Consider the following 13,257-nt stretch of genomic DNA (forward strand, 5'->3'; position numbering starts at 1 on the left):
CCTCAGCTCGGTGAGGCAGGCTGCTGGCAACTGCTAAAATGTCATTATCCCTGGAGTACCCCTTCAAGCTATGCCCCTTTCCTTGAAGCTTTTTGTCTTTCAAGCTGCAAAGAGTATCTAAAACACATGATAAATCTGACGCCAGGGATGTACGCCAGTCTTTTGGCACAAATTGGGCCTGAATTCTGTTGCATTTAGCGGAGTAGATCTGTTTGATTGTATACGTTTTGCCTGGAGTGTTCCTTCAGGGATTGTAGAGCGGTTTCTTCTCGGAACCTGCTGCGCCATGTGGGGTCTTTGATCTTATTGCGCTCCCACATTAACACTTGCGAGTGGCGGTGCTGTTGTCTTTTAGTAAATTCTAGTTTTATATGTGTTCAGCCCAGGAATGTATGCAGCGCCGTCAATGGCCTAATTGTGAACCGGCCCTGGCTCCCTCTGATCCCTAACCTCATTTTCCCCCGTCTTAAGGGTCTCTCATTTACAGACAGGAGCCTGGAAATAGCCTGACGGCTGCCAGATCTGACCACAGCTATGTGAGATGGCCGGGGGGCTGAGCGGTGTGGATTTATAGGCAGTGGCTGAGCTCAGGCCATGAGGAGCGAGCAGAAGACTTCCTACTAGAGGTGGAAGGTTCAGCCGACTATTAGCGAACACTGGCGCAGTCTGTGCCCGTTTGGTGCTTGATATTCTAGGAATGTCCCTTGTGGTTTCCTCTCCTTCCAGAGAAACGTATCTGTTAACAGCCTAATGAAGCCCCATCGCCGTCCACATGACAGCCCCTGAAAGGCATTCACATATAGAGTCCCATGGTGCTGCCAGCAACGTTCTGGCCAAAAATGGAGACTGTCAGACGAGGCCTCTCTCTCAGCATCTGGGCCAGGCCAAAAATCATTAGAGATTCAGCAGCTCCGTCTTATTTCCCACATAAGTAGTTGGATCTTTAGGGAGAGGATATGCTTATCACAGAAAGTTGTGCAAGAGCATGAAGAGATGCCCTAATTTTGATCTTTCCCTTTACTGTGCAAGAGAATGCCAGCTACTGCCCCCTGGCAGGTTGTGGAGAGCTAGTGTAGTCCTTATGCCCCTAATCACCACATATCTTCAGGTCTGAGAACTTCCAAAGCTACTCGATAATTAACCATATGCTGTCTGGTTCTAACTGTCCTTTGGATGACCAATCAGCTGCATTCCGCCTTTATGTATGGCGCTTAAAGGAAACGTGTCACCCAATTTATTTTTTTCTGCTGGTTAAAACCAGATAGTAGCACATATCCTTTTTTGCTAATCTCTCTTTATTTTTTTGATTGCAGATGTATTTATTACATTTCCTAAACATGATTATGGGGGCGGCCATCTTGCCTGAGTTGTTCTTAACAGCATTTAGAAAGCATTAAAGGTGCTTTCTGGGATTTTAATATTGATGACCTATCCTCAGGATAGGTCATCAAAATCAGATCGGCGGGAGTCCAACACCCCCGCCGATCAGTTGGTTGAAGAGAAGGCCACTCTCCGTGTGAGCGCAGCCTCCCCTTCATTGTTTACCTGCTCGCCGTCGATGGTGTTATTACAAGAAGCTGGAGCATTCACTTCTATGGGACGGCTCTGTAGCGTACACTTGAATAGGAAGGAGCCGTCATATAGAAGTAAATGGGACGGCTTCTTGTAATTACACCTGCTCACCGCTGCAATGTCGACAGCAAGCAGGTAAACAATGAAGAGAAGGCTGCGCTCACACGGAGCTTGGCCTTCTCTTCAACCAGCTGATCGGGGGTGCTGGGTGTCGGACTCCCGCCGATCTGATACTGATGACTTAACCTGAGGATTGGTCTTCAATATTAAAATCTTGGAAAAACCCTTTAATGCTTTCTAAATGCTGTTAAAAACAACTCAGGCAAGATGGCCGACCCCATAATCATGTTCAGGAAAATGACCGACATACTCTGTGACCTGTGCAGAGGTCATTGTACAAGGAAAGAATAGATAAGCCGTGACAATCGCCTATTGTGAATGGTGGATCCTGTTTTATCGGTCATTATAATCCTGCCTGTAATTATATCATCTCTGAGTACAGATAAGTAGGTAACTGCAGTGATCTGTACAGATTAAGAAGTGGCGCCAATAATAAGACTTGGTGGCCACTGCAAAAACTGCAGGATTTTATTTAAATACAGATATTGACCTGGAAAATAAACTAAAAATAACAGAATCAAAAATTCTGTAAAAATATGTTGCATAAAAACATGACTTAAACAATAGGTCATTTTCTGATGTCACTGGGATTTTGGGTATAGAGCTGAGGACATGGGTTGCTAGATGGCCGCTAGCACATCCGCAATACCCCGTCCCCATAGCTCTGTGTGCTTTTATTGTGTAAAAAAAACCGATTTGATACATATGGAAATTAACCTGAGATGAGACCTGTATGTGAGATGGGTCAGGGACAGGACTCATCTCAGGTTAATTTGCATATGTATCAAATCAGGGTTTTTTTACACAATAAAAGCACACAGAGCTATGGGGACTGGGTATTGCAGATGTGCTAGCGGCCATCTAGCAACCCATGTCCTCAGCTCTATACCCAAAATCCCGGTGACAGGTTCCCTTTAAGGCTGCATGGTACCTGTTGGATGCAACTGGTCTCTATAGATCATATCTCAGCAGCAGTAGTGTAATTCTATACCATTGTATCTGTGTCTCCTGTCTGGAATTTCCTGCCTGGTCCCACTGGCATTGTATGCAAATGAGTTTTTGCAGGCATCCTAGAAACATGGTGCCTATTGTAGGAGAATGTCAGTGCAAGCTGCAGTGTGGGTATATGATAAACTGGAGTAATAAGGTTTGTACTGGGTGATGTTAAAGCCTGTATTACACCTGACGATTTTTCGGCAGATAATCGCTAACAAGCATTCGTATGAACGCTTGCTAGCCATCATCTTGCAGAGTAATGCTGACGCCGATGAACAAGCAAACGCTCGTTCATCGGGCAATTCAAATCTTTTGACATGTAAAAAAATTATCGTTTGCAGGCAGCAGATCGGGGTGTGTAATGACGACATGCCGTCAGCAAACAACTATACAGCATGGGGACGAGCAATGGCATAGCGATCACTTCTCCCCATGCTGTGGAGGAGATCGCTGCACGCAATAGCAGGGGTCTCCTCCGCTAGTGAGCAGGCGATTGCCGGGAGGGAACGTTTCCCAAAAATCGTCTGCCACATCAGGCGTATGTAATACAGCCTTAAAGGAAACCTGTCACCATTAAAATGCGACGTAAGCTAAGGGCAGCATATTATGGAGCAAGAGGAGCTGAGCAGATTGATATATACGGTAGTTTTCTAGGAAAAGATTCAGTAAAACCTGTAATTCATGCATTAAAATTTCTGCTGATTCTGGACTTTGAAGTCAATGAGGCGGAGCTATCAGTGATTGACAGCTATCTCTGTATACACAATCATAGAAGGAAGGCCATCAATCACTGATTTCAAAGCCCAGAATCAGCAGGAATTTAAAGGGGTTGTCCAGTCTTTTAGTACTGATAACCTATCCTCAGGATAGGTCATCAATATCAGAACAGCGGGGTGCGACACTTGACACCCCTGCCGATCAGCTGTATGAGGAGACGGCACGAGCAGTGTGCACTGTCTGTGGCAAGCAGTGAACAAGAAGAGAGGCGGGAGATGGCACCCCCGCCGATCTGATACTGATGACTAGGGGAAACAAAGTATTATGCGAATCGACTTCTGATGTTTCATCCGAAGTCGATTTGCTCATCCCTACTGATGACCTTTCCTAAGGATAGGTCATGAATAGTAACAGCCTGGAGAACCCCTGCATGAATTACAGGTGTTATCTTTTCTTATAAAACTATATATGTCTGCTCAGCTCCTCCTGCTGAATATATATATATATATATATATATATATATATATATATATATATATATAGTGCTGCCTACAGCTCAGACACTATGTTCAACATGACAGGTTCCCTTTAAGACGAGTATAAGGCAATTGGTGTTATAAAAATCCAACATTGTCGTTAATTTTTTATTTTTATTTTTTTATATGCAAAGAGGATCTCCCAGGAAATTAAACCGTCTCGGGAGTGCCACCTTGTGAAAGTGACTCCCTACGAGTCAAAGTCTGACTTTTTAACAAGGCGTGGGACATGACAATGAAAAATAGCCAAGTCAGATATCCATCTGTGGACAGCTGGGTGCATGCCCCTCATTAGTAGAATTCTTATTTTATTTTTTATATTTGGTGTTAAATTCAGTAATTTGCTGTCACTGGATACTACTTTTTGGTTTCTGAAATTATAATCCTAATCTTCATGTGATTATATTATCCAACCAAGTGAGATTAAATGAGCAGTGGTCATAGTGACACCTGCAGGCAGTTTGTGGTGCTACACTCATTTGCGAACATGTGCACAAAATGTATATTTAGCATTCAGTGTACAGCAAAATGACTTGTTACGTTTATTATAGTCAGGAACTGTGATTGGTCATTCACTTCAGTCCACAGGCACAGTGGTACACAGATGTTATTGGACCCAATAACAAAGCATCATATCCCCCCATTACCATGAGATTACTGATACATGTACAACCTTTTTAGTGGGGGAAAAAATTTTGATAAAAAAAAATGCTCCGTCACATCCACTTCATCTGACTTCTGTGTCTAAAAAGGTGGACCAGGTGCTTCATAACTGATGCTTATTTTGAACACCATACCTCTCAATGTGTTTACACCAGACAGCTGGCCTAAATACAATGTAAATACCCCCCACCCCCATCACCACCACCACCAGCACAGCGATGTGCCTCCTGCTTCCCTTAATATAGTACATAATAAAACTTACTTCCTGCAGCCACCACTAGAGGGAGCTCAGTGCATAGGAGTATATACAGTTACTACTGAAATTAACGGAAGCTGTAAAAAATAATAATAATAATAATAATCTCCCCTTAGTGGCCATGGATTTAAGTTGGAAACAAAGGAAAGAGTAGAGCCCCAGACTCCCTTCATCCGTCCCCCCTGTGCACCATAGCAGCCACATGGTCTGCCTCCATGTTAAATACGCCACTGCCAAAAGGATCATAATTTCAGGATATCCCAGTGTTCTGTCAGTCCCATACAAGTGAGTGGAGTGGTAGACCAACATGCACATTACCATTCTTTAGAAAGAGGGAATTCCTGAAAGCACTCATTCTTGGGATCTCAGGGGACCCCCATTCAAGGTCCGATATTTATCATCTATCCTAGGATAGGTGATAAATAATTTTCATGCAGGAACCCCTTTAGGAGCAGTTGCTAAAATTCTGGCTAGGGGGAGTTCAGAAGCTTGCTTCAAATGATTAAGGCATTGATCTCGATGATAAAACTTCATTTAGTAAGTTCCTACGGCTCCCCCTAGTGTTTGCAGCAGCCTGTATGTTCTCTATGCAGCTGGTTTAGAGCACTACACAATATGCAAAGAGGTATCTCTCAAGGAAGAGAGTCATGTCGCCAGTTCCACCTATTGTAAGTGGCTGTCTGAGTCAAGATCCAACTTCCCAACAAGACTTGGTATTTGAAAAGGGAATATCTGAGCTGCGACCATTATAAATGTATATTAAGAAATGAATAGGCCCTGAAAACACATAATGATAAGAACATATAACTTCTAGTAATGTGTCCATTCATTCTGACCAGTCAGTGCATATACTGATGCGTCTCTATCACACAGGATCCTGCAGTTCCCTCGGCCTGTAAAGATTGAAGATGTGGAGCAGAAAGTGAAGGTAGCCTTTGGACAGCAGATGGACCTGCATTACATGAACAATGAGGTAAGGTTGGCCTGAAATATAAGTAGTGTAACATTCATTTATCTGCCATCTCATAATCCACTACAGATTAAAGAGGACCTCTCACCTCTCCTGACATGCCTGTTTTAATATCTTCATGCATTCCCCATGTAATAACAATTCTGGATCATCTATTATTATGGCTCTGTGATGTGCCATTCCTTCAATATTTCTACTAGAAGTTATGAATGAATTGCTAGCAGTCTGCAGTAAGGGTACAGAGGGGTGGTAACCAGTTGGGGGTGTGTACCTGCACAGTCTGACAATGGCAGCACTGATTGGATAGAGTGAGTCTGTGCAGTGAGTACACCCCCAACTGGTTACCACCCCTCTGTACCCTTACTGCAGACTGCTAGCAATTCATTCATAACTTCTAGTAGAAATATTGAAGGAATGGCACAACATAGAGCCATAAGATGTTCCAGAATTATTACATGAGGAATGCATGTAGCTATTAAAACAGGCAAGTCAGGAGGGGTGAAAGGTCCTCTTTAAGCAGAACTGTAGGGTCGTACTGACTTGAAGTTTTCCAGTGCAGATTAAGATGTAGAAGACAAAAGCTGATTGTTTATGGGAAGCTGCTTAAACATTTTGGTCTATGCTGGTTTTTATTCATGATACCAGTGCAGACATCTGGATATGTTTCTATTCATTGCCACTAAAAGGCAGAGCTTTACATTATGCCTCCTTTCTCTCTTCAGGCATTTTTATTTTGGAGGAGGAGGGTTTGGTTAGTAGGCGGCTGGGTAGCCAGACAAAGCATTAAAGGAAACCTGTCACCAGGATTTAGTGCATAGAGCTGGACACATATCAGGTTTATTTGCATATTGATCAAAACGGTTTTTTAACACAATAAAAGCGCAGAGAGCTGTGGGGACGGGGTATTGCAGATGTGCTAGCGGCCATCTAGCAGCCCATGTGCTCAGCTCTATGCACAAAATCCTGGCGACAGGTTCCCTTTAAAGCAGTATGTGTATGTAATCGTTTATTGGCAGCACGTTGTCCTATGTAAACAGGGATGTGCTGCCAGCATTATGCAAATTGAATGGGGGGCGGACGAAAAATTATAATAATGATAGTTGGACCCCCATTTATTTTGCATCGGGCCAAGTGGAAGGCTCTTTAAAGAGGACCGTTCACCCCTCCTGACATGCCTGTTTTAATATCTAAATGCATTCCCCATGTAATAACAGTTCTGGATCATCTATTATTATGGCTCTGTGATGTGTCATTCCTTTATTATTTCTACTAGAAGTTATGAATGAATTACTAGCAGTCTGCAGTAAGGGTACAGAGGGGAGGTAACAAGTTGGTGTGTACCTGCACTGTCTGAAAAATGCAGCATTGATTGGATAGAGTGAATCTGTGCAGGTACCCCCCCCCAACTTGTTACCACCCCTCTGTACCCTTACTGCAGACTGCTAGCAATTCATATATATTTCTATTCAGATGCATTTTATTCGATGAACTACATTTTTACATTTTTAATCCCTTGCAACTACAAAAGTATTTAGATCCAGGTGCTGGTTTCAGAAATGTAGAATATTTTTCGTGGGACAACCCCTTTAAGGTTGCTGGCTCCTGTTTGACATCCCTTCCTCTTGTTTGCAGCTGTCTATACCACTCCGAAGTCAGGATGATCTTGACAAGGCCGTTGATCTTTTAGATCGAAGTTCAAGTATGAAAAGTCTGCGGATTCTGCTCCTCTCCCATGATAGGAACCATGTATGACGTTATTATATATTTAATGTGTTGTCCTTGCAAGCCTCACTTGGATCACTCCACCAAATAATGGTTGAAGGGTCATATGTCACATCTAAGGTGACACCAAGGTTTCCACCTTATGCTGCACCGTTAGTACAGGTTCCTGCTTTGCAGGGTGGCAGTGTCACTTGCTGCTTCTATGTAAAGCAATGTTCTTTGGTACAGGTGTCTGCCTCCATGGCATTAATCTCCAACCTGTGTCTCTTCAGCTGTTGCAAAACTACAACTCCCAGCAGTCTCTGCCAGCCTGCCGTTTGGAGACTGCTGCCTTACTTTGCTTGTATACTGCAGCAAAACTAGCATCAGGAGCGGGGGAACCAGTGGTGGGGTCCTGGCATCAATAGAGAATTGTCTTTTGGTTTCTGTAACTCCGCGTTCATTCAAATGAGTCTAATCATGGACTCTTAGATTGGTGCAAGCATTCCCATCCACTCTGGAAACTGTTTGTGGTCTAGCTGCGGCTGGAGAAGTAGCTGATGGACATTTTGCTCTAATGACATGCCCTAGTCAGATACCCATGCATCAGTCTATCCTCCCCAGTACTTGGATGAATATTACCAGTACTGTATTGTTAGTGCTCCTTTTCATACTGAATTCTTTTCCATAGACCTCCTCGCCCCACTCTGGGGTCCAAAAGCAAGTGCGGATTAAGGCCTCCCAGTCTTTGGGTGATGTTACTACAGCATATCATTCTGCAGAGACCCGGAGCCGACATCTGTCTGTCAGTGAGTAACCACCAGGGATTTATTTGTCCTTCCCCATGATCCTTGCAAGATATCCACTAAAGCAAATCACAAGAAAACCTATATTCTGCTCACATATCCAGTCAGTTTCAGTTACGCCACAAACCTCACAACCCAACATAATGGACTTTTTTTTTAAAAATAGAAACTTATCTTTAAGTCCTCTGCTTGCAGGTTCACAGAATGCCGGACGCAGCTCTCCACCGCCTGGCTATGTCCCCGAGAGGCAGCAGCGGATTGCCCGACAGGGTTCCTATACCAGCATCAACAGCGAGGGCGAGTTCATCCCGGAAACCAATGATCAGTGTGTAAGTCTGAGCCTGACTTGGAGGGACATATCTAGGAATTTTCCACAATTGTTAATAGTCATAGGAATATCTATAGAAGTTTGTTTATATCCAGTATTTCCAAAGCCAATAACTATTTTTTCTGATCTAGATGCTGGACCCACTGAGCAGTACAGAGAATTCGATATCTGGTAGTTGTCAATCTCTGGACCAATCCGAGGGCAGGTATACATGCCATATATATGTATACAGGGATATGTGCACATATAGTAAGGGGATAATGTAGTATAATGCAGGGCACATGGCTGGAGCTCCACAGCCTCTTCAAACAACTAAAGTTGGACCCCACCGATCTAATATTAAAGGGCATGTCAGCAGATTTGTACCTATGAAACTGGCTAACCTGTTACATGTGCGCTTCGCAGCTGAAGGCATCTGTGTTGGTCCCATGTTCATATGTCCACGGATTGCTGAGAAAAATGAAGCTTTCATGTATGCAAATGAGCGTCTAGGAACAATAGGGGCGTTGCCGTTACACCAGAGCCCCATTCACACACAGTGGAAGCCAGAAATTTTCTGGAGTTTAACTGGAGTGGTTGTATTTGTCAATGCAAATATTCGCAATATCTGTCCTGGACTTTACCCAGACTTTAGGGGTCACTTACTATGCAGAAATACTCCTATATTAGGCTTATTTCTGGTGCAGATTTTGGCACAAACATTATTTTTGAGGCAATCTGCGACTTTTTCCCGGCTCATGTCAGGTATAAAAAAAAAGTAGGTGTGGTGGGGAAGGGGACAGGTCGGTAGGCCCGTCTCATTCGCCATTTTCTAGGTCTGTTTAAGAAAGCTGGCTTACATTTAGACTGGGGCTGGATTCGCTGAAGTTATGTAGAGGCCCGCGCCTCCACCGCAGGCTATAGGGGTTATTAACACTGGCGTCTAAAACGTCGGTCTTAATAAATGACCCCCTTTGTCTCTTCAGACCCCTAGTACTAAATCCGGGTTTTGTCCGAGTGAGCGCCTGTGTGAAAACAGCAGTAATTGTTCTACAAAATCACAGTGGGCCATGCCTAAAGTTCCACCCTTGTCTAGCCGCCTAGAACATTTCCTCCGTAGTGAGAACGCCCCTGACATGGAACATAAGACTTTGCATCATATTTCAAAGATAACATCGACAAAATCCGTGAAAGCTTTAAACTGCCCCCATTTCCCTCCCTACACAGCTGTCCAGTGCTCTTCCTACTTAACCCAGTCTACCACTGTCACAAAAGAAAACCTTTCCACCTTAATCTCCAAATAACATCTCACCCCTGGTGACCTTGACCCAATCCCATCCCACCTCATCCCCAACCTCACCACTATAGTTATCCCTTCCCTAACACACCTCTTCAACCTATCGTTAACCACTGGTGTCTTCCCTTCCTCTTTTAAACCTACAACCATCACATCCATTCTCAAGAAGCCCTCCCTGGACCCATCCTCTTTATCCAGCTATTGCCCCATCTCTCTACTCCCATTTGCATCAAAACTCCTAGAACAACACGTCCATCTCGTACTGTCCTCCCACCTCTCATCCCACCCCGTTTAATCCACCTCTCCCCTCTTTTCTCCTCTGCCTCCCCCTCTGCCAATATCTTCACTGGCTTCACATTGGCCGATGAATTCCATTTAAAATACCAAAAACTACACATAAGGCCGTCCTGAACCTGTCCCCTCCTTATAGCTCTGATCTTTCTTGATACATCCCTACACGTAATCTCTGATCCTCACTGGACCTACTTGTCTGATCTATTCTTCACACAAGCGACTACAAGATTTCTCACGTGCATCTCCCGTACTCTTGAACTCACTACCCCAGCACATCAGACGCTGCCCCCAAAATCCAAACATTCAAAAGTAACCTGAAAACCCACCTTTACAGGAAAGCCTACCACCTGCAAAAAGCATGCTGCCACCACACAGCCCGATGGGCAGCCTTTACCCCCACCTATTGTGTTCTTCCACCTTCCCTTGTAGATTGTAAGCTCTTGTGGGCAGGGTCCTCTCCCCCTCTCTACCAGTCTGTTAATAGTTCTTTGTTTATTGTATTTTATATTATGCATTTGTAACCCCCTCTTGATGTACAGCGTCATAGAATTAACGGTGCTTTCAAATAAATAACATCATCTCCAGGCTGATAGCTACATGTGTGAAAGGCCAACTTTGGAAAATCTCTGGACCTGATAATCTAGAAATATTCAGAAGTTGAGGTGTGAAAACAGCTCTAGAGGCTCTGCTCTCTCTGCAACTGCGCCCTCTGCACTTTGATTGTTAGGGGCAAGCAGTGTAATCGTCATCACGCCTGACTTCTCCTAATGGCAATTAAAGTGCAGAGAGCACAGCAGTTGCAGAGTGGGCAGAGCCTCTAGGTGTAACAGCAACGCCCCCGTTGCTCCTAGAGGCTAATTTGCATATGTCAAAACTTCATTTTTCTCAGCAATGCGGGCACATATGAACATGGGGCCAACACAGATGTCTTCAGCTGCCAAGCGCAGATGTAACAGGTCAGCCAGTTTTATAGGTACAATTCTGCCATTTAATGGCCTGTCCTAACGATATGCCATCATTTTCAAAACCAGATAACCTCTAGAATGGTTCCTATCCTTTGTGTCCTGTATATTTGACATTAAGGCTACAGTCACACGACCGTATGTGTTTTGCGCTCCGCAAATTGCGGATCCGCAAAAAAAAGGATGACGTCTGTATGGCATCCGTTTATTTTTTTTTCTTTTGTGGATCTATTGTAACAATGCCTATCCTTGTCCGCAAAACGGACTAGAATAGGACATGTTCTATTTTTTTTTGCGGGGCTACAGAACGGACATACGGATGCGGATAGCACACGATATTCTGTCCGCATTTTTTGCGGACCCATTAAAATGAGTGGGTTCTCATCTAGTACGCAAAAAAGACGGAACGGACACGGAAACAAAATACATTCGTGTGAATGTAGCCTTATGGTTCCTAGCAGCCATTGGTTCCCTCCCCTAATGGATTAGTCCAGGTGATAGGTATGATAAATGGTATAGGGTTTCCCAAATGAAAGTTCTGCAGGAAGTATTCAGGATCTGATAACTGCTGGTGTCTTTGCTGCTTTTGAGCCGTCTCCACCTTTTGTCTCTCTTCAGCCCTTCATTCAGGAAGTCCCGAATGTCAAGAGCTCAGAGTAATCCCGACAACAGGCAGGATTTCTCAGGTGCTAGGATACGTCTTATATTTCATCTCCAGTGTTACTGTTGAAGAGGTCTACAGTTTTCTTTTTCCTCACTATTCCATTGCAGATCGGGAGAATCAGTTCTGTGACAAAGCAGGGAAAGGTGGGACATACCCTCGAAGATATCACGTATCTATTCACCATAAAGACTATAGTGATGGTAAGTGTTGTCATTGGCTGAGAGTTTATTTTCTTAGGCCAGACACAGACGACAAGTTTAATGCAAGAAACTTGCTGCGTGTGGTAGTATGTGTTCCTGGAATCTACTAAATTGCACTGAAAGCATTATGTCCGTGTGATTCAATAGATTCTAGGTCTCACAGAGACACACAGCATTATAAATCATTATAATGCTGTGCGATCCTGTCAGAGGAGCAGAGGTCAGAACAGGAACTCTACTACATGCAGTGAGTTCCTCGCATTAGACTCGCTCGCCTGTGTCTGGCCTTATGGTCACATGATCTAACAGTCTGCCTGTATTGTGCATGGAAATTTTGGCATTCAGGAGTCTGGTGAAGCTGAGTGTAAGCCCTTCTGGGAACTGTAATGCCAGCCAAATAGACAAAAGAAACCGCTGGGTGTTGCCCACAAACATGTTTGTATTTAAATAGGCAAGGGCGGGTTCACATCACCGTTAAGGATTCCGTTTTTGTTTTTCTGTTATAAGAGGCTTTCCGTTTTGATCCGTCATAATAGAAGTCTATAGGAATCATAACCGATCCGTCTGGTTCCCGTTATGCAAGACGGAAAACAAAGTCCTGTCGACATGATTTTTTTTTCCGTTCTGCATAACTGAAACCACACGGATCCGTTATGATCCCCATAGACTTCAATTATGACGGAAAGCAAAACAGAATGCCTTTTTAAAGGCTTCCGTTTTTACCTCCGTCATAATACAAGTCTATGGGCAGCATAACTGATCCGTCCAGGTTTCTGTTATGCGGGACTAGACTCCTGCATATTGGAAACCAGGACGGATCCGTTATGCTGCCCCTAGACTTGTATTATGAAGGATCAAAACGGAATGCCTCTTAAAGGTTTCAATTTTAACTTCCGCCTTATGGATTCCGTTATTTTCCGTTATAATAGAAAACAGTGACTGAATCCATAACGGTGATGTGAACAAGCCCTAATCTGTACACTTAATGACTTGTATGCTCCTAGGACGAAGAACATTCCCACGGATCAGGCGCCCTCAAGGAAATCTTTTCACCCTTGTGCCATCTAGTCGTTCTTTAAGCACCAATGGAGAAAACCTTGGCCTGTCTGCGCAGTATGTGGAAGCCCGCAACCGACTGCGCAGTGCAGACAGCGAGAACACACTGGGTGTACCGGAAAGAAATGTTCCCATTAAAT

At 44.0% G+C, this 13,257-nt stretch overlaps 1 protein-coding gene across 1 annotated transcript in view; it reads left to right on the forward strand.

The window, feature by feature from the left end:
• MAP3K3 (mitogen-activated protein kinase kinase kinase 3) overlaps positions 1 to 13,257 on the forward strand; it is a 45,085-nt gene that overhangs the window by 17,709 nt on the left and 14,119 nt on the right. The window contains exons 4-11 of the mRNA XM_040434978.1: positions 5,734 to 5,833; positions 7,463 to 7,576; positions 8,223 to 8,340; positions 8,533 to 8,666; positions 8,797 to 8,870; positions 11,816 to 11,883; positions 11,969 to 12,061; positions 13,066 to 13,257. Of these exons, the coding sequence (XP_040290912.1) occupies positions 5,734 to 5,833; positions 7,463 to 7,576; positions 8,223 to 8,340; positions 8,533 to 8,666; positions 8,797 to 8,870; positions 11,816 to 11,883; positions 11,969 to 12,061; positions 13,066 to 13,257 (893 nt within the window). The remainder of the gene's footprint in view (positions 1 to 5,733; positions 5,834 to 7,462; positions 7,577 to 8,222; positions 8,341 to 8,532; positions 8,667 to 8,796; positions 8,871 to 11,815; positions 11,884 to 11,968; positions 12,062 to 13,065) is intronic.

The sequence above is a fragment of the Bufo bufo genome, chromosome 6 (genome assembly GCF_905171765.1).
Source record: "Bufo bufo chromosome 6, aBufBuf1.1, whole genome shotgun sequence".
NCBI classification, from domain to species: domain Eukaryota; kingdom Metazoa; phylum Chordata; class Amphibia; order Anura; family Bufonidae; genus Bufo; species Bufo bufo.